This window comes from Canis lupus, chromosome 18, assembly GCF_003254725.2.
Source record: "Canis lupus dingo isolate Sandy chromosome 18, ASM325472v2, whole genome shotgun sequence".
Lineage (NCBI taxonomy): Eukaryota > Metazoa > Chordata > Mammalia > Carnivora > Canidae > Canis > Canis lupus.
In genome coordinates, this window is record NC_064260.1 from 50,905,713 (window position 1) to 50,923,586 (window position 17,874).

At 58.7% G+C, this 17,874-nt stretch overlaps 2 protein-coding genes across 6 annotated transcripts; both read left to right on the forward strand.

Annotated features, from left to right (window-relative positions):
* The first annotated feature begins 141 nt into the window (after window positions 1–141).
* BRMS1 (BRMS1 transcriptional repressor and anoikis regulator) lies at window positions 142–7,753 on the forward strand. 4 transcript variants are annotated; one of them, XM_025445887.3, is made up of 10 exons: window positions 142–298; window positions 3,042–3,187; window positions 3,262–3,352; window positions 3,521–3,648; window positions 3,828–3,907; window positions 3,995–4,091; window positions 4,698–4,790; window positions 5,983–6,047; window positions 6,778–6,817; window positions 7,204–7,753. In XM_025445887.3, exons 2-10 carry the CDS (start codon window positions 3,049–3,051, stop codon window positions 7,209–7,211), a joined length of 741 nt encoding a protein of 246 aa, XP_025301672.3. In that variant the 5' UTR covers window positions 142–298; window positions 3,042–3,048; the 3' UTR covers window positions 7,212–7,753. The 4 variants fall into 4 exon arrangements, with proteins under 4 accessions (XP_025301672.3, XP_048952835.1, XP_025301673.3 ...); XM_025445886.3 differs by having other exon boundaries at window positions 147–298; window positions 3,002–3,187; XM_049096878.1 differs by lacking the exon at window positions 4,698–4,790.
* Window positions 7,754–8,207: 454 nt separating this feature from the next.
* On the forward strand, window positions 8,208–16,188 carry RIN1 (Ras and Rab interactor 1). 2 transcript variants are annotated; one of them, XM_049096877.1, is made up of 10 exons: window positions 8,208–8,838; window positions 8,981–9,161; window positions 9,266–9,380; window positions 9,476–9,548; window positions 9,693–9,784; window positions 9,941–10,678; window positions 10,893–11,198; window positions 11,499–11,630; window positions 11,764–11,915; window positions 15,916–16,188. In XM_049096877.1, exons 1-10 carry the CDS (start codon window positions 8,753–8,755, stop codon window positions 16,012–16,014), a joined length of 1,974 nt encoding a protein of 657 aa, XP_048952834.1. In that variant the 5' UTR covers window positions 8,208–8,752; the 3' UTR covers window positions 16,015–16,188. The 2 variants fall into 2 exon arrangements, with proteins under 2 accessions (XP_048952834.1, XP_025301668.3); XM_025445883.3 differs by lacking the exon at window positions 15,916–16,188 and adding an exon at window positions 12,837–14,993 and having other exon boundaries at window positions 8,231–8,838.
* Window positions 16,189–17,874: the final 1,686 nt, after the last annotated feature.

Sequence of the window (17,874 nt, forward strand, 5' to 3'; positions counted from 1 at the left end):
CAAGAGGCGCCGACCGCACAGCAAGGAAACCACGGGGGTCTTTTCCGCCAGCCGCCCGAAACCCTGCGTGAATGTCGGCCGGTTGCTATGGAGACCGGCCCCGCGGTATCCCAGCATGCTTCGCCGCGAGCTGCCTAATTGTGAATTTCGCGACCGGCGCCTCCTGATGACGTATGCGGAAGTGCAGCGGGCCCCGCCTCCCGGAGTAGAGGGACTGGCGCGTCGTTTCCGGGAGCCCGGCAGCCGCGGGCACCTCTCAGGGAGTTTCAGAAGTCAAGCTGGAGGCCCCCTCCCCACGGTGCGTAACGCTCCTCAGGGCACCTGGTTCGGCCTCTCTGGCCAGTCGGTCGGAGCTGGGCCAATCAGGGCCGAAGCGGAGACCTAACCGGCCGGACGCGTGCGGCGCCGCGGGGCCGCTGTTGGCCGCCGAAGAGGCAGTGACTCCCCCGCCCGCGGCGCCGGCGCAGACGGGAATGGAACGGAGCGGGAGGGTCCTGGCGCCCCGCGCCGCGCAGGGGTCTGGGTGGGCTCTCTCCAAGGACAAGAATCGGCCTTCCGTGGAGGTCCGCCCCGAAATGCTCACTTTCTAAAAATATAAATTGTGTGTGTACAGCGCCTTATACTTTGCTTTTCCATCCCCTACGCCTTGCAATCTTTAGAACGCTCAGAGTAGCAATGGTTATCCTCTTGGTTAGCCTCTTTTTGCACCTGGGGTAAGGAGGGGAGGTTGTGATTTAATGTTGCTCCCTCAGTAGAATCAGAGACAGCTGGAGACAAAGGAAATATATATAATTTTACAATGAAGAGGAATTGCGAAGTTTGGGAACTGCAGGAACTCAGTTCCTGCTTAAGAATGGGAAAGATGAGGTTGGTTTGGAGAACTGAGGTTTTCGGCTCAGGTTCACTTGTGAAATCATTGAAGAATGAGACTAAACTGAGCCGCGAGCCAGTTAATTATACACAACTCAAATTGTGTCAAGGAAAGGTTTTTTTTTTTTTTTTTTTTTTAAGACTTATTTATTTATTCATGAGAGATGCAGAGACACAGGCAGAGGGAGAAGCAGGCTCCCCGCAGGGAAAATTTATGCGGGACTCCCGGATCCCAGGACTACGCCCAGAGCCAAAGGCCGACTCAACTCCTGAGCCACCCAGGCGTCCCAGTGTGTCAAGGAAAGTTAACAGAATACTTTGGGTTTGCTACCACTACAGGGTCCTGGGGCAATCAAGAAGTAAAAGCTGCCCTGAAAAAGTGTGCTTTGTTTAATTTGTATTTGCATATCCACCAGTTGTGAAGTGAAGTAAGTACTGTGCTGGGTGAACGAGGTGCATGTGCATCCCCATCCTGGTAAGGCTTACAGCCTGATTGGATAGACAGACGTGAAAACGGCAAATAGAGAGGAGATGTAAACAAGTAGAGCTTCCTGGAGGGAGTGGTGTCTATATCCATCTAAAGGACTACAGTACCCTGCTCAGAGAAGTTGGAAGAACATCACAGTGAAATCGAAGCCTTCAGTAGGTAGAGATTAACTGTTGGGTGGACTGTTTAGTCTTCCTCATAATTGATCTCTTGGCAGCATTTGGCACTATGATCGTACTTCTGAAATTCTTTCTCCCCATGACTGTGCTTCTCTTCCTCTGTTTCTTGCTAATTTCCTTCTCCTTTGCAGGGCTTTCATCACCTGGCCCTTTGGTGGCCCTGGGAGTTCTATCTTGGACCTCTTCTCACTCCACACATTTTGCCTTGCTGGTTGTGCCTTCTCCCAAGGCCTGAAGCACTCACTATATGCCGATGACCAGATCTCTGCACCCCAGATTTCTCTCTGAGGCTTAGACTCATGTACCCCCACCTCTGCCCCTTCTCTCATTCTAGAGTCTTTGCCCATGCTATTCACTCTGCTTGGAATGTTCCCTCTCCAGCCATCTCAGCTCATCTGTCTGCAAGTCCTCCCTATTGCTGCAGCAAGGATCTTCCTCTGCAAGCCCTCACTGTTGGAGCAAGCTCCAGGTTCCAGTGAGATGCCTCTCCCATATGTCCTCCAGTCTTAACCGTTCTCATACCACAGTACGGTCTGCTTATTGCCTGTCTCCCAGGAACCTACAAACTCCTTGAGATCAGAGACTGTGTCTGTCTGCTCCATCGTGCCCAGCATCTGACCATAGCATCTGACAGTACCTGGCATATATTAGGTCTTCAATAAATCTTAGATGAGTAAATAAAGAATGATTAATAGTGTTCATTGTTCCTGAGAAGTCAACGAAGATAAGCACTAAAAAATACTGGCATTGGACACAAGGTGGACATCGGTTGATGCCACAGAATTCACTTCAGCTGAGGGCAATCATAGAGATATGGAATGGAACCTCTGGTTAGTGAAAGAGTAGGAACAGCCAGAGCCTTGGGAAAGGTAGCTGTGAGGTAGGAAATGGGGAGTGGTTAAGTGGAATAGGGCGAGGTTTTGTGTTCTGCTATTTCTAAATGGGAGACAATACCCGAACACATCTAAAATTTCATGGGTAGAAGCTGTCAAGAGGAAGGATTGGAGAAACAGTGAAGATGGGGGTACTGGTAATATGAGGCTCCAGAGAAAGCAGAAGGACATAGGCGTTGATCCAGAACACAGCGAGAAAATGAGGATTGCAGAGTGTTCTCAGGATGAGAAGTGGATGGCATTCCAGCTGAAAGGATCAATGGACGGGGTGGGGAGTATGAAGGCATGGCGCACTTAAGGATGGTGGGGTAAAGGAGCTGGCTCAGTACTTCAAGTCCAGTCTGTGCAGGCCCTTAAACACCCCAGCCACGAGTGCGGGCCCAGTCCCAGAGGCAGTGGGGAATCCATCCTTGGTGTTTCCCAGCTTCTGGACCATCACCTTGGCCAGCATTCCCCAGATTGGGATCACCAACAATGTCCAAGATTGTGAGCGTTTCTGTGGCTCCCAGGCTTCTGGGAGATATTTGGGCAGGGCTTGGTTTGACTCCCCACACGGTCACTTTCTCACTCAGAACTGAGGGTGATGATAAGTGATGGCTCCCCTCCTCCCAGAGCCCAGATGCCCATCCAGCCTCCAAGCAAAGACACAGAAGAGATGGAAGCAGAGGGTGATTCGGCCGCTGAGATGAATGGGGAGGAGGAAGAGAGCGAGGAGGAGCGGAGCGGCAGCCAGACTGAATCGGAGGAAGAGAGCTCAGGTGAGCCCCCAACATGTGCACACAAGCGTCCGCCCGCTTTTCCTCAGCCAGAGCTGACTGGCCTCTTGTCCCAGAGATGGACGACGAGGACTATGAGCGGCGTCGCAGCGAGTGCGTCAATGAGATGCTGGACCTGGAGAAACAGTTCTCGGAGCTCAAGGAGAAGTGAGCGCGGGGCGTCTAGGGCTGGGTCTTTAGGCCCCCTGGGGTGAGGAGGCAGCGGGCCTGGTGCTGGGCAGGGGTAGCCAAGGGCCTGACACATGGGACCTGCCATGGAGCAGGCGCTTAGCCACGTGTCTGATGAACAAACATGTGCTGCCTTTTCCCTCCCAGGTTGTTCAGGGAACGGCTGAGTCAGCTGAGGGTGCGGCTGGAGGAAGTGGGGGCTGAGAGAGCACCTGAATACACAGAGCCTCTGGGGGGACTGCAGCGGAGCCTCAAGATCCGCATTCAGGTGGCAGGTCTGTGGGCTGTCCTGTGCTCTGGGGTGACCCCAGGCCTCCTCGCATCTTCCTCTGCCAGAGCCCATGGCTGTCTGTTCCCTTCTTTCCTCATTCCTGCCCAGCTCTGCTCCTGGCTCCCCCTTTTGGACACATGAGACCCTGGCCAAGCAGGGCTTCCCATCTCCCTCCCTCTACAGGGATCTACAAGGGCTTCTGTCTGGACGTGATCCGGAATAAGTACGAATGTGAGCTGCAGGGAGCCAAACAGCACCTGGAGGTGAATGTGACTGCGGGCTGGGCTGGGGGAGGTGAACGGAAGGTGGCTTGTCCCTGCCACCCTGCTGAGCACCTTCACCCTTTCCAGAGCGAGAAGCTGCTGCTCTATGACACGCTGCAGGGGGAGCTGCAAGAGCGGATCCAGAGGCTGGAAGAGGACCGCCAGAGTCTGGACATCAGCTCTGGTGAGGCTGCACTAGGCACTGTTCTAGCCATGCCCCCACCCCTCCCACCCACCCCCCATCCTGCCCTCCCACACCACCTGCTGCTCTGCCTACACAGGGAGCATGTAGGAGAGCCTGCTTCATGGTGTCACTCTGGGGCCTAAATGGAACCAGGCACAGAAAGGACACAGCCCAGTGCCTGGTGCACAGAGGAGGCTCAGAAAGAACGGTCCCCCTGCCCTCCTTGGCCCCTGCTCTCTTTCCAGAACAGGAGGTGTCATTCTGACACACCCACACATACAATAGCCACAGTTCCCTCCGTGTCCACAGCGCCTGTGTTCACATGGCATCCCAGGGAGGCCAGAATTGTCATTGTCACACTGCCCACTAAACAGATGAAGGAACCAGGCTCACAGAAGTACAGTGACCTCTTCCCCAGGGTTGCATGGCTCTGCCATCTAGCCTTGGCCTCAGCTTCCAAGCCCCTGGCCCAGGGTGCTCTCCACTGGCCTGGGAGGGAGAGGAGGGGTAGGGGCTGGTCTGGCTCACGTGATGGACACAGCTACAAGGGTGGGGTGTCCAGGGATGGCCAGCTCTTTGATCCTGACTCTGGGTCTGGGGGCACAGAGTGGTGGGATGACAAACTGCACGCCAGAAGCAGCGCAAAGACCTGGGACTCCCTGCCACCCAGCAAGAGGAAGAAGGCACCTCTCGTTTCTGGTATCCTTCCACCCACGGCGGCCTGACCTGGGCAGGACAGCAGGGTTAGCTCCAAACCAAGGGAGGGGGTGGGGGGACACGGAAGGCAGTCATTTATGGCAGTTTATGGTCATTTGGCATCATGTGGCCATGTCCAGGCAAATCCAACTGTCAGGAATTTCCTGTGAGGCCCTGGGTCTCTCCTGGGCTGGATAGAGAAACAGAAGTATCCATTTAGTGACTCCCCATAACTTCCTGAGGGAAGTCTCCTTTGAGGTTCTTTTGGCTTTCCCACAATATTCCCAACAGGTCCTAGATTTTCCTACCAACACCACGTCACCCCGCCTTCTCTCACTTCCCACCCTCTTCTTGGAATGCCTTGCTGCCTCTCTGTGCCTGTTATCTCCTCTGTGAAGCCTCTCCTGGTTTCCCCCCAATAGCTATGGCTTCTCTGTCCTCTGCAACCCTGTGGCCTAAGCTGGGGGTACCCACATCCCACACAGTAGTTGCCCAGCCTCACATTAGGCATGAGCCACTTTAGCCCAGGGCTTGCTGAGCCCTCATCCTCCCTGGCAGAGCCCACCACAGATGGGAGCAGGATCCACATGCCCTCCACCTGCACCCCCGGGTACTCCTGCAGCCTTCAGGCTCCCAGGACACTGGCCGACCAGTGATGGCAGTCAGGGCAGGCAGGGAGGGAGGAGTCTGGGCCTTGAGGACTTGTGGGTTGAACAGGAGGTCAGGGTGTGGAGGCATCAGGTACAGAGCCCAAGAGGACAGAGCAGACCCTCCCACTCTGGAAGGGAGTGGGAGACCAAAGGAGGGTCGTCTCTAGAATGGAAGAGACTGTGAAGTCTGTGTAGAAGGGGCCAGATGAAGGGATACTAAAGGGACAGGGAATAGAGGGATCAAGGTCCCCTAGTGGGGGACCTGGGTTTTGACCTACTGACCTTTAAACTGGAGGGAGGAGTGAGGAGGAACTAAGGGGAGGTAGGGGGTGAGGCTCAGTACGCTTCACGGACTCATGAGGCCGTAGGCCCTGCCCCAAGAACCTGGGATCCAAGAGGCAGGAGGCAGAACCTGAGCTCTAACCAGGGTCCTCAGCCTCCTGGCCTCCCCACACTGCCTCCCCCAAGTTTTGGAGCTCCCAAGCGGGAGGCCTGTCACCTGCCCTCTCCACTGGGCTTCCTGCTTCCTTGACCCCCCATTGCAGGTCCTTACATCGTGTATATGCTGCAGGAGATCGACATCCTAGAGGACTGGACAGCCATCAAAAAGGTGGGGCCAGTGCCACCTGCTTCCCTGGGACAGGTCCCCATCCCTGAAAGCTTTGGTCCCTGCGGCCTCACCACACACGGGCTTCCTGAGGGCCTGGGAGCTCTGCTCAGCCCTCAGCACCTCCTGCCTTCTGCCCAGGTTCCTTAGCTTTGCTGTCAGCTCACAAGCTCCCCCACACACACCCATTTGTTTTTAGAGAGGGAGAGAAAGTGCACACGTGCATGCAAGTGGCACAGGGGTGGGAGGGCAGAGGGAGAGGGGGAGAGAGAATCCTGAGCAGGTGCTGTGCTGAGCACAGAGCCTGATGTGGGGCTTGATCTCACGACCCTGAGATCATGAGCTGAAATGAAATCAAAAGTCAGACACCTAACCGACTGAGCCACCCAGGTGCACCCCACACAAGTCCCCTTTTGCCTGAGGCTTCCCTGCAGGAGGGACCTTTTAATCTGTCATTCCCTTCCTCCTTCCAGGGCAGGTTTTGATGGGACGGGAGGGAGGGAGGGAGGGAGGGTGAGAGGGAAGGCGGCTGGGCTGCCCTGGCCTGGCCTGGCTTGGCATCTGTCAGGAGACCATGTCAGAGCTTTGCCCAGAAAGGGGCTTATGCTCCCCACGCATCTTGATGCTGCACTGACCCAGCAGCGCCCCCGCCCCAGAGAAGCTGATGTGGAGGAGGCTACTTGCCAAGTTGGAGGCAGGCTCTCAAGGGGGGCTTTTCTTCTTACCCCCCCAGGCTAGGGCAGCTGTGTCCCCTCAGAAGAGAAAAGCAGATGGTAAGAACCACAGGAGCTGTTCTGCCTCCTGCCACCACCTCCCCCAGCCCAGCCTCCTGGAAGGAAACCCAGAAAGAGTCAGTGGTTATGTCAGCTCTGTGGCCCCAGTTAGAATGGTTTGGGTTTGAGGGCACTTTGGGGGTTTGGGGAAACGGAGCCGGGGTGGGGCTAGGGGATGAAGCTCCCTGCAACCAGGACTAGTCAGGGAGGGCTGGAATGCTAGGCCCCAGCAGCGGGGTGGCCCTGGTGAGCCCAGGGGTGAGGGCTGTAGAGCTGCCCTGGGCCAGACCAAGGCTGTTCCTCTCAGCACCCCATAGGCACTGGTGTTCCCCTCTTGGTTCAGCTTCTTACTTGCGGTGCTTTTTCCCCTTCTGGTGTCCCTCTAGGACCATGACCCTGCTCTTCAGAGCCAAGGGCCCCCTTGGAGCAGCTGGCAGCAAACCCAGGATTTGCGTTTTCCTGCTGTAGGAAGGCAGATTGACAAGCCCCTCGGGGTCTGTCCGGCCAGCTTCCCAGTGCTGCTGCATGGCCTTCCCCTCCAGCTATCACTGGTCTGGACTCCTCTGCCCTCCTCGGGGCCTGCACACTGTGTGGCCCAGAGCTGCCTTAACCAGACAAGACTGTCTTCCCTGTCCCCAGTGAGCCCACCCCCCCACCCCCACGAGATCAGCCTTCTCCTCACCATCCCAGACAAAGAAGATGTGGCTCCTCTTAAGCCAAAGCAACATTCTTCCTGCTGACCTTGGACTAGTCACTGAGCTAGTGAGCTGGGCCCCACTTCCTGGGAACTTTGAACCAGAAATTATATTTTGGGGGGGCCTGTCTCTCCTGGCCGTTGTTGGAGATGAGAAGGCAGGCTCCCCAGGTCTTCTCAAGGAGGTTCTTGATGTCTCCCAGATTTCAGGGACTGGAATTAAAACCTTCCCTGGGACCCTAGCATGACCTGTGTGTGTCTGATTTACTTTGCGAGGGAATCAGGGCTCCCCTGGGGAGTGCCTGAGTCAGGTGGGCTCTCCTGGAGTCCCTGGTACCTCCTCTCTCTACCTGGCAGGAGCCCACCTACTCTGAGTTGGGGTATGGGGGGGGCCCTCCCAGCACACCTCCCAGAGGTGGGGGAGTGAGCAAAGTCTGAAGCAACATGTGGCACAGGCCGATCATGTGTCGGGGGTGGGGAGGGTTGTGTGCTCTGTGCTTGGAGCCTGGGTCATGTCTGCACCTGCCCCAGTCACTTGGCAGATTGGTAAGGCAGGCTGGCGGGGCCTGGGAGTGTAGGAGGCAGCTGGCAGCAGCACCATGTGCTGACGACCTCACAACCAAACTCCCCCACCCCCATCCCATTTAGCGCCAAGTGTTAGAACCACCCCCAGAACCTCAGTTAAGCAAAGGGGTTAGTTTCCAAGGAGACACAGCATCCTTTCTCCATGGCAACCGAAAATCCAAAACCCAAGTTAGGCTCGAGAATGAGTCATCTGTGACCAGTAGGGGGTGCCCTCCCACTGGGCTGACGGGGGGCGGGGAGGGCACACAAATGAGCAGTTGACCACAAACTTAATTAAAGGTGCCCCATGGGCAAACTTGGGCCTGTGGGACCCAGATGGGCCCAGCTTAACCCCTTCCCGCCTGCTCGTGTGCCTCGAGGAGGCTGGCGAGGCTTCAGGATGCGCTGTGTGGAGGTGGCAGCCCCACAGCCGGGGCTCGTGGAGTGGCACTGCACGGAGAGGACCCTTGCTCCCTGAGGCTGGGCCTGAACACGGAGGAAGCGGGCACTGCCCGGGCTAAGGGGACACACAAGAGTTAACTGGCGGGGCGTGACAGGGCGAACCGCCCTCAGGAAGTGTTACTCACTGCTGGGAATGTGAGCGCTCTTGCCTTGGGGGCTGGATTCTCTTCCTGAGTCCTGGGAGAAACCGGGAGAAACCAAAGGAGCTCCCAGCCATGGAAACCCCTGGGGAGCCAGGGGCTGGACCTCTTGGAGCCCCCAGCCTCTCCAACTTCACACCTGGGCACCCGGAGAGAGAAAAGTTAGTGAAGTTGGAAGGGCAGCCCCGTGGGACAGGGAGGGATGGCAGAGCAGGGTCTGTCCCAGGGCAGAGGTGGGGGGAAAGGGTTGGGCAAGGGTCCCACCCCCTGGGCCCCTGCTCAGATCTGGTGCCCGCCCTTTAGGCCAGCCCAGGACCCACTGTATGACGTGCCCGGGGCCGGTGGGTGGCAGACAGTTGGGCCCCAGCGGCCCGGGCGCACCGTGAGCCTGCGGGAGCGCTTGCTGCTCACGCGGCCCGTGTGGCTGCAGCTGCGGGCCAGCGCGGCGGCTGCTCTGCATGTGCTGAGGACCGAGCCCCCGGGGGTGAGTCTGGCCCCTGATCCTGGGACTAGCCGACGGAGGCGGGGCGGCGGGGGGGGGAAGGCTGGACACCGAGGTCCCGAGCCTCCGACCCCTGTCCCTTGCAGATGTTCCTTGTGCGGAAATCTAACACTCGCGGGTGCCAGGCCCTGTGCGTGCGGCTGCCCGAGGCCAGTGGCCCCTCCTTTGTCTCTAGCCACTACATCCAGGAGAGCCCTGGGGGTGAGCAGGACTGGCCTGGGGGGAAGGGGCTGGAAGCAGTCCGGGCCGGGCACAGGGGTGTTTTCTGGAGAACAACCGCACTTCCCGTCCCTCAGGCGTCTCCTTGGAGGGCTCAGAACTCATGTTCCCAGACCTGGTCCAGCTCATCTGCGCCTACTGCCATACCCGGTAAGCCTGGCTGCAGGGTGCCTGGTGTCCGTTGGTCCCAGGTCCCTGGGACATCCTGTCCTCCCAACCTCTGCAGGTTCTGTCAGCCCCCAGTGCCCTGAGCATCCCTCACCCCTGGCTTTCTGTTTCTCTCTCTGGCCTCAGAGACATCCTCCTCCTCCCACTGCAGCTCCCCAGAGCCATCTGCCAGGCAGCCACCCACAAGGAACTGGAAGCCATCTCCCATCTGGGCATTGGTAAGGGCTCTTCTGCTACCCATTGCACAGATGGACAAGCCGAGGCCAAGAAGGAAAGGAAGGCACGTGGATGCAAGGCCTGAGTCAGTGCCTTTCCCTCATTTGGGCACAACTCCCCAAACCTCCCCGAGGCCCCAATTGGTTTCTCTTCCCTAGAGTTCTGGAGCTCCTCCCTCAACACCAGGGCTCAGCAGGGCCCATCTGAAGACCAGCTGCTGCCCCGGCTGAAGCCCCGGCCCCCACAAGAGCTGGACCAGGGTACGGGAGCCGCCCTGTGCTTCTTCAATCCCCTGTTCCCAGGGGACCTGGGCCCCACCAAGCGGGAGAAATTCAAGAGGAGCTTCAAAGTGCGTGTGTCCACGGAGACCTCTAGCCCTCTGTCTCCACCCGCTGTGCCACCTCCCCCGGTCCCCATTCTGCCAGGTGCAGCCCCCAGCGAGACAGACAGGTTACCCCCTCGCCAGCTTCTGCGAAGGGAGAGCTCAGTGGGGTACTGTGTGCCAGGGGGCGCCAGCCCCAGCCTCCCACCCCTACCCTCCCTCCGGGAGGTAGACTGCGGCTCCCCCAGCAGCTCGGAAGAGGAGGGGGCGCCCAGGGCCCACGGAAGCCCAGCAACCTCACCCCGCCTGGGCCACCGGAGGCCCCTGCTGCGGTCCATGAGCGCGGCCTTCTGCTCCCTGCTGGCGCCTGAGCGGCAGGTGGGCCGGGTGGCCACAGCTCTGATGCAGGACCGACAGACGGCTGTGGGCCAGCTGGTGCAGGACCTCCTGACCCAGGTGCGGGCTGGCCCTGAGCCCCGGGAGCTGCAGGATGTCCGAGAGGCGCTGAGCCGGGCTCGGGCCATGCTGAGCACAGAGCTGGGCCCTGAGAAGCTGCTGCCGCCCGAGAGACTGGGTGAGACCCTGGCCCCGGGCTCCACGGGCTCAGCCCCAGAGTCTGTAATTCCAGCTCTTCGCGCTCCCCACCTCTCTCCCACTATTCTCCCGTCTCACCCAGAGATTCCTCCTCCTTTTCATCTCTCTCCCCCTCTGGCTGCACCCCCCTCCCGGGGACGCTGGCCCCCACTTGCGCCCTGCTCCCCTTGACCCTGCCCGCCTCTCCTCCTCAGAGCACATCTTGGAGAAGTCGCTGCACCGCTCCGTGCTCAAACCTCTCCGGCCCATCCTGGCCTCCCGCCTGCGCCACCGGCTTTCTGCCAATGGCTCCCTGGGCCGCCTGGCTGAAGGCCTCCGCCTGGCCCGGGCCCAGGGCCCTGGAGCCTTCGGGTCCCATGTGAGCCTGCCCTCCCCGGTAGAAATGGAGCAGGTGCACCAGAAGCTGCTGCAGCTGCTCCATGCCTACTCACCCAGTGCCCAGGTCAAGCGGCTCCTGCAGGCTTGCCAGCTGCTCTACACAGCCCTGAGGACCCAGGCGGGTATGCCCCCTCCTCCCACTACCAGCCAGCCCCGTGCTGCGGCAGAGGCAGCCTCCCACTGAGACTCCAGAATGGCACAGCAGGGGGAAAAGTGAGCCCAACACTCCCATCTCACAGATGGTACAGCTGAGGCCCAGAGAGTAGAGCACCCTCTCCCCAGCCTCTGTCTGTGGTTGCCATAGAGACCACTTCACCCAAGGCTCAGCAGGTGGAGGAAAGGGTCCCTCTCTGAGACAAGGAGTGGACTCTGACCCTGGGGCCCCAGAGGAGTCTGAAGCTTCCTCCCCTGTCACCCCACAGGGGAGGGCGCGGGGGCAGATGAGTTCCTCCCACTGCTAAGCCTCGTCCTGGCCCAGTGCGACCTTCCTGAGCTGCTGCTGGAGGCTGAGTACATGTCAGAACTGCTGGAGCCCACCCTGCTCACTGGAGAGGGTGAGGAAGCTCCTCCACCTGCCTGTGTGGGACCAGGCTGCCTCAGGGGCTGCACGGTCCCCATTAAGTGGTGGGGGGTGGCGAAGTGTCACCTACCCCTAGCCTGAGCTGCATTCTTCCCCTTGTGTCCTAGGCGGTTACTACCTGACCAGCCTATCGGCCAGCCTGGCCCTGCTGAGTGGCCTGGACCAGGCCCACACCGTCCCCCTGAGCCCGTCACAGGAGCTACAGCGCTCCCTCAGCCTCTGGGAGCAGCGCCGCCTGCCTGCCACCCACAGCTTCCAGGTAATAGGGCGTCCACCCCATCTGCTGAGCTGCCCAGCCCCAGCACAGAGCAGAAGGGGGGGTTTGGCATCACCCTGCACAGTCTCCCCCTTCCCCTAGTGAGACCCAACAAGGGAGAAGCTAGTCCTATATCACCCTGTCATAGACATGGCACCCTATGGGGACCAAACCTCAAACCCTAGCCTTTCTCGAGAGGGTGCATTCTGTGTGCCAGCACCATGCTCTGTGACTCTAGGGGCTCAGCCCTGCAGCTTCATAGAAACTCCAAATTGGGACCATTAGTATATGCCCATCTTACAGACTGAGGAAACTGAGGTATGACATGGTGGCAAGCTCAAGCCCCACATCCTGACTTCTGGCCTCCACCTGGGGCTCTGCCCTCCCGTGGAGTGAGGCTCCCAGCCCATGCTCCCCCTACCCTCCTCTCCATCCAGTCAAGGGACCCTTCCTAGTCTTTGTTAAGAGTTCACACCCCGTAGCCAGATGCCAGGTTCAAATCCTGGCTCTGCTACTTTCTGTTTGCAGGAGCTTGGGCAAGTTATGTAACCTCTTTGTGCCTTGGCTTCCCCATCTATAAAATGAGGTTACAGTATTTGCCTCCTGGGGTCAATGTGCGGATTAAACGAGTTGACACAGTATATGTGCTTAGGGCCCAGGCTTAGCCTTAGGTAGGCTCTGAGTCTGGTTGTTGGGCTCTAGAGACCTGCTGGGGCCACCCTTCCAGCCGCTAGCCAAGGCAGGTCTCTCCTTTCCTCTGAGCCCAGCTTGAAACTCACCTTGTCCAAACAGCTTTTGTCTCTTGGCTCTACCACTGGATTTATACCACCCCACCCTGTCCCCAAAGAGCCTACCCTGGGACCTCAGGCTTTGCAGCCAGATATATGCCAGGCAGGATCGAACTCTTCCTTTCCTTCTACACAGCACCTCCTCCGAGTAGCCTATCAGGACCCCAGCAGCGGCTGTACCTCCAAGACCCTGGCAGTGCCCCCAGGGGCCTCGATTGCCACCCTGAGCCAGCTCTGTGCCACCAAGTTCCGAGTGACCCAGCCTGACACATTTCGCCTCTTCCTATACAAGGAGCAGGGCTACCACTGCCTGCCCCCTGGAGCCCTGGCCCACAGGCTTCCCACAACCAGCTACCTGGTCTATCGCAGGGCAGAGCAGCCTGAGGCCCAGGAGGCCACACCTAGGGCTACGCCAGAGGCCAGCAGTGGGCAGCCAGAGGCAGGGGACAGGGAGGAGGCGGGGGCGCGCCAGGGAGATGGGGCCTTCAAGGTCAAAGCCAGTCCCGAGGACAGCAGAGGAGAGTCTGAGACAATTACTGAAAGGGCCGAGGGAGGTATGGGCCAGGCCAGGGAGGGCCCTGCTCAGCCAGGGGGGCCAGAGGCTGAGGCAGCAGAGGAGTAGCTGGAAGGGGCCAGACCGGTCATTTGGGATGTAAAACTCAGCCTGCTGGGAATGCCTCTCAGGCCCACCCCTCTCAGGCTTCCCCACCCCAGGCCACTCCTGGGCGTGCCACCCTCTGTCTGATACTCATCTCTGTGATCACACCTGCAGGGGTGGTGCCTGGACTGGCTATAATGGAACACTGGAATAAAGCTGAGGGGATCTGAGGGACCCCACACCAAGGGTTAAGGCTCTTTGCCTCTTGCCCTTCCCTCCCAGGTGGAGGCCAACCAGCCTTTAGTAGCCAGAGTGCCGGCAAGGGACAAACCCAATAGGGGCCCAGCCTCTGGCAGTGGCAGCAGTGGGGCAGAGGCGCTGTGCTGGCAGCCCCTCCTGGCTTGGGGCTTCAAGGCTCCAGAAGGCTTCACCTGCTTTTGGGTGTCAGGAGGATTCAGGGACCCCACAAGGGCTCAGAGCCCAGTCTGGCCTTAGCCCACCTGGAAGACTAGCAATGCCAGTCTTCCAGTGTCCTCACCTAGAAAGAGGGGGTGCTGTTGCTGTCCTGCCTTCTCCCAGAAGTCCTCCAGGAGTCAAATGGATGGTTCTGATGCAAAGCAGAGCTCAGACTAGAGGGAAGGAGAGGGTGGGGGTGTGCTATTAGCAACACCCCCTCTGAGGGTCTGTTGTGTGCATTCACTGAAGGCTCTTGTCTGTGATTCTAGAGGAGATCCTTGAGATCCCAGCCGGAGGATCACCCAGACCCCAGTCCATCCTCAAGATGGGAAGTCCTGCTAGACACTCTGGCAGCCCAGGGGACTTGAACAGGGGAGACAGGCTTCTCAAATGGAAGGGTGCTTGGAAACTATTTTCTCTGCACTTAGCCTCTTCTGGGCCTCACAAGAGCTTCACGGGAGGCTGGGCACAGTTTATTACACACTGAGGTTTGGGGAAGTGACTCCTGAGATATTGATTGCACAGTCAGCCATTAAGGGTTCCCCACCCAAACCAGGTGTCAGGTTCCAAAGACACCCTTTAGTCTAAGTCACCAATAAATTAACCCTAATGCCCTACAGCCCCAAAGTGGGGGGGAGGGGCAGAGCTGGGAGCAAATCGGAGCAAAGAAGATGCCAGTAACGACCACAAGAGGGTGCATGTAGCCCAGGAAGTGGCAGAGTGGGTAATTCAGAGGGGCGAGGGCGGCTCCAGGGCCCCACAGAGTTAGGTGGTCATAGGCTCCGTACTCTGGCAGCCACCAGGCAACCAGGGGTCGGGGCAGGGGCCGGTGCTGTGGGCCCTCAGCTCCCTTGGAATCGGGGATCTGGGGGACGCTAACTCCATGGGGATCACTATCCACCTGGCCCTGGTGGAAGGAGGACCCCAGCCAGTCTCCCTCAGTGCTGAGCACAAAAGGACATCAGCCCGCATGTCAGACAGACAATGACAACCGGAAGAGAGAAATCCTGGACGTTGGGATTTCAGACAGTCCAGATACAGATTTGGGTGCAGGGCTCCCAAATTTTTCACTGGGCCACCAGCAGCTCTTCCCACCCCATATTCACCCACCACTCCACGCTTTTTGCTGATAGGGAGTCTCCCCTTTTGTATGTCCTCCCTCCCCATCCCATGCCCACACCTCAGTGCCTTGCACAGCACTGGGCACTACGGAGACACTCAATAAATGTTGTCCCCTGATTTGAGTTTGATAAATAAGAGTGAAGGGCAGTGAGGTGGGGAGCTGGGAGGTTAAGGGAGGCCTGGGTTCTGGGAACCAAACACAGGATGCCTCAAGTTCAGTTCCAGAGGAAGACGTAGAACCCCAGGGCCAGATGTGGAGCTCATGTCATGGGAACTGGGGCTGGCAGAGGCTTCTGAGCCCCTTCCTTAGGGGCCTCTGCAAGCCCTTTCCTAACCCCCTAGCTGTGCTCAGTCCCAATTTCTGGCTCTGGGAATTCAGCACACTCCTCACAGTGGCTCATCAGAGCACTACCAGGGCCTGCTTGCTACTGAGCCTTTTAGTTTATCTTCTCAAGACATTCTGCTTGGTCAGGGGCTGAGGCCGAATAACTCAACATGATCAAGGGTCACCATACAGGGGCTGGGACTCTGAGCAGGGCAGGCGATGGTAGGCCAATATAAGACTGACCTATCCCCATTTTACAGATGAGGAAACAGGCTTGCTCAGGGCAAGTAGTTTAGTAAAGGGCAAAGAGCTGGGTTGCCAAGTTCTGTGGAGCTTCGGATTCTGCAATCCTCCAACGCAGAAGCACTCATTTACTCATCCTCTCAGCAATACTCTCCTGCGTCCTAATGGACCAAGCACCAAGCACCCCCAGCCCCAGGCAGAGGGAATGAGTGTGATCTGGCAAGAACAGCACGCCCTGTGTGTGCATTGAGGTTCAGGACTGCCCCTTCCTGACGCTGCCTCCCACCTTTGGCCTTTTGGAAGAGGAAGTCACCAAGAGGTGCCGCACCTTGCCCAGCACCCACTGCTGCAGAGCAGGGCTGGAAGGCAGAGTTTCGCTCTCAAGCAGCAGCCAAGTCCTTTCCTGGCTTGGAAATGTTGCTCTCATCACCCCTAGAGTCACCGCAGCTCCCGGTCTGTCTTCCCCACTAGGTCAGAGCCAAGTCAGCCTTGTTCGCCTCCAAATCTCGGGCGCCTAGAACAATGCCTGGCCCGGAACTGGCACTCAGTCCATGTACGTGTAATGATTGATGGAGGAAGACGCAGCCTAAACAGTTCCTCCGAATTCCTGGGGAGGCGGCGGCGCATCCTCCATTGCTGCCGCCAGGGGGCGAGCACACCCGTTCCCAGGCCATTGCCGGCCTCCTTCCGGGGACCCCCAGGCGCTCAGCCTGGTGCCAGGCCGGGGGAGAGGGGCGGGGGCGCCGGGGGCCATCCCCCAGGGGTCCTGCCAACCGAGGTTGGGAAGGAGAGCTGGGTGGCCTGAGAGGGGCCCTGGGAGGCTGGGGAGAAAGGTAGTCCTTGACACCCACCACCGTCACAGAGCATTTAACCCTGCTGTGGTCTTGTGATCCGTGTTCACCAACCCCCTCCCCGATTGAATACAGAAACATCCTGACTCATGTTTGTGCGCAGAAGGTGTGGCACCTTGCATGCCACGGTCATGTACCGAACACCTAGGCAGCCCCGGCCTTAACAGGAACACTCAGAACGGCAGGAACACCAGGAGACTGTTAGCCATTCGTGGCCTGCGGGATGGGACACAGTGACACACATAGGCCGCTCCTCTGAGCCCCACCCTACAGACACCCTTAGATCTGCAAACGCAGAGACATTCCCTCAACACCCTCCCTGCCACCGTGGTTCAGAACGTGACTCCCTGACACACATACATGGGAACAGGCTGACACAGAGACATGTGATGACTGCCACACAGGGATTCCATAACACACACCTACCCGTGTAGCACTGCCACTGCCACAGCCAAGTCCCCCCACTCAGACACGGCACGTGGGCTTCCTTCTCACTCTGCACGGGCATAGGAAGTGTACACACACACACACACACACACACGCATGCAGACTTTGATACTTCTGATCATGCAGAAGAGGTCCAAGCCCTTTTTTTTTTTTTTTTAAAGGTTTTATTTATTTAGTAATATGGGAGAAGCAGGCTCCATGCAGGGAGCCTGACGTGGGACTCCATCCTGGTCTCCAGGATCACGCCCCGGGCTGTAGGCGGCGCTAAACCGCTGAGCCACCTGGGCTGCCCGAGGTCCAAGCCCTTATTCTGACTAATCTCACTCCAGCCCTGGCCTATCCCTGCCACACTCAGCCATTCCAGTCCATGGTGGACCCTGGTGGGGGCTGTGAGTTGCTGAGAAGACCCCTGTGGGGGGTGTGGCAAGCCCACTGGCCAGGAAGGAGGCAGAGGCCGGCAGTACTGGGCGGGGAGGCCTGAGCTCATCAGATTCCAGCCTGAGTGATTCACGGGAAGCGCCTGGGGAGGATCTGGGAGGGTGAGGGTAATGACCCAGGGGCTGGGGCTTTGGGGGCCTGGGTGGGCTTCACACTAGAAAGCATCTTGAGTCCAGAGCAGGCCTCTAGTATGGGAGTGGGCTTCATGAGGGATGGCCCAGCATGAGGGGTGTCTGCTTGGTCTGGCTCCTGGGAGGGGCTTAGGACGCAGAGCTGAGCTGCAGGATGAGACAATCAGCCCCTCCCGCCCTCCCCACTAGGGCCTGGGCCCCTGACCCCAAGCCTTCCCAGCCCCAGCAGCTGGGTGTCTTTAGCAAGGGTTAGGCCAAGGGTGGGGGGCAAGGGTGGGGTGACCTTCACGGCTCCTTAGGCCCTCAAGCAGGCAGCTGGGGTGGACCCCAGAGGCCCTGAAGGGCTGGACGGGGCTGGCCCAGTCGGGGCTGATAGGGTTACAGACCCTCACTGCCCTGCCAGGCGAGGCCTCTGCCAGAAAGCGGAGAACACACAGCTGTCCCAGCGCCAGGGCTGTTTTCCTGCTGAGATGGAGCTCTCTGCTCCTGCCACCTCCTGAGCCCCCTGCCTCCCTGGCTGGGCTGATGCTCAGAGGATCCAGCTGCTCCTGCAGGGTGACAGG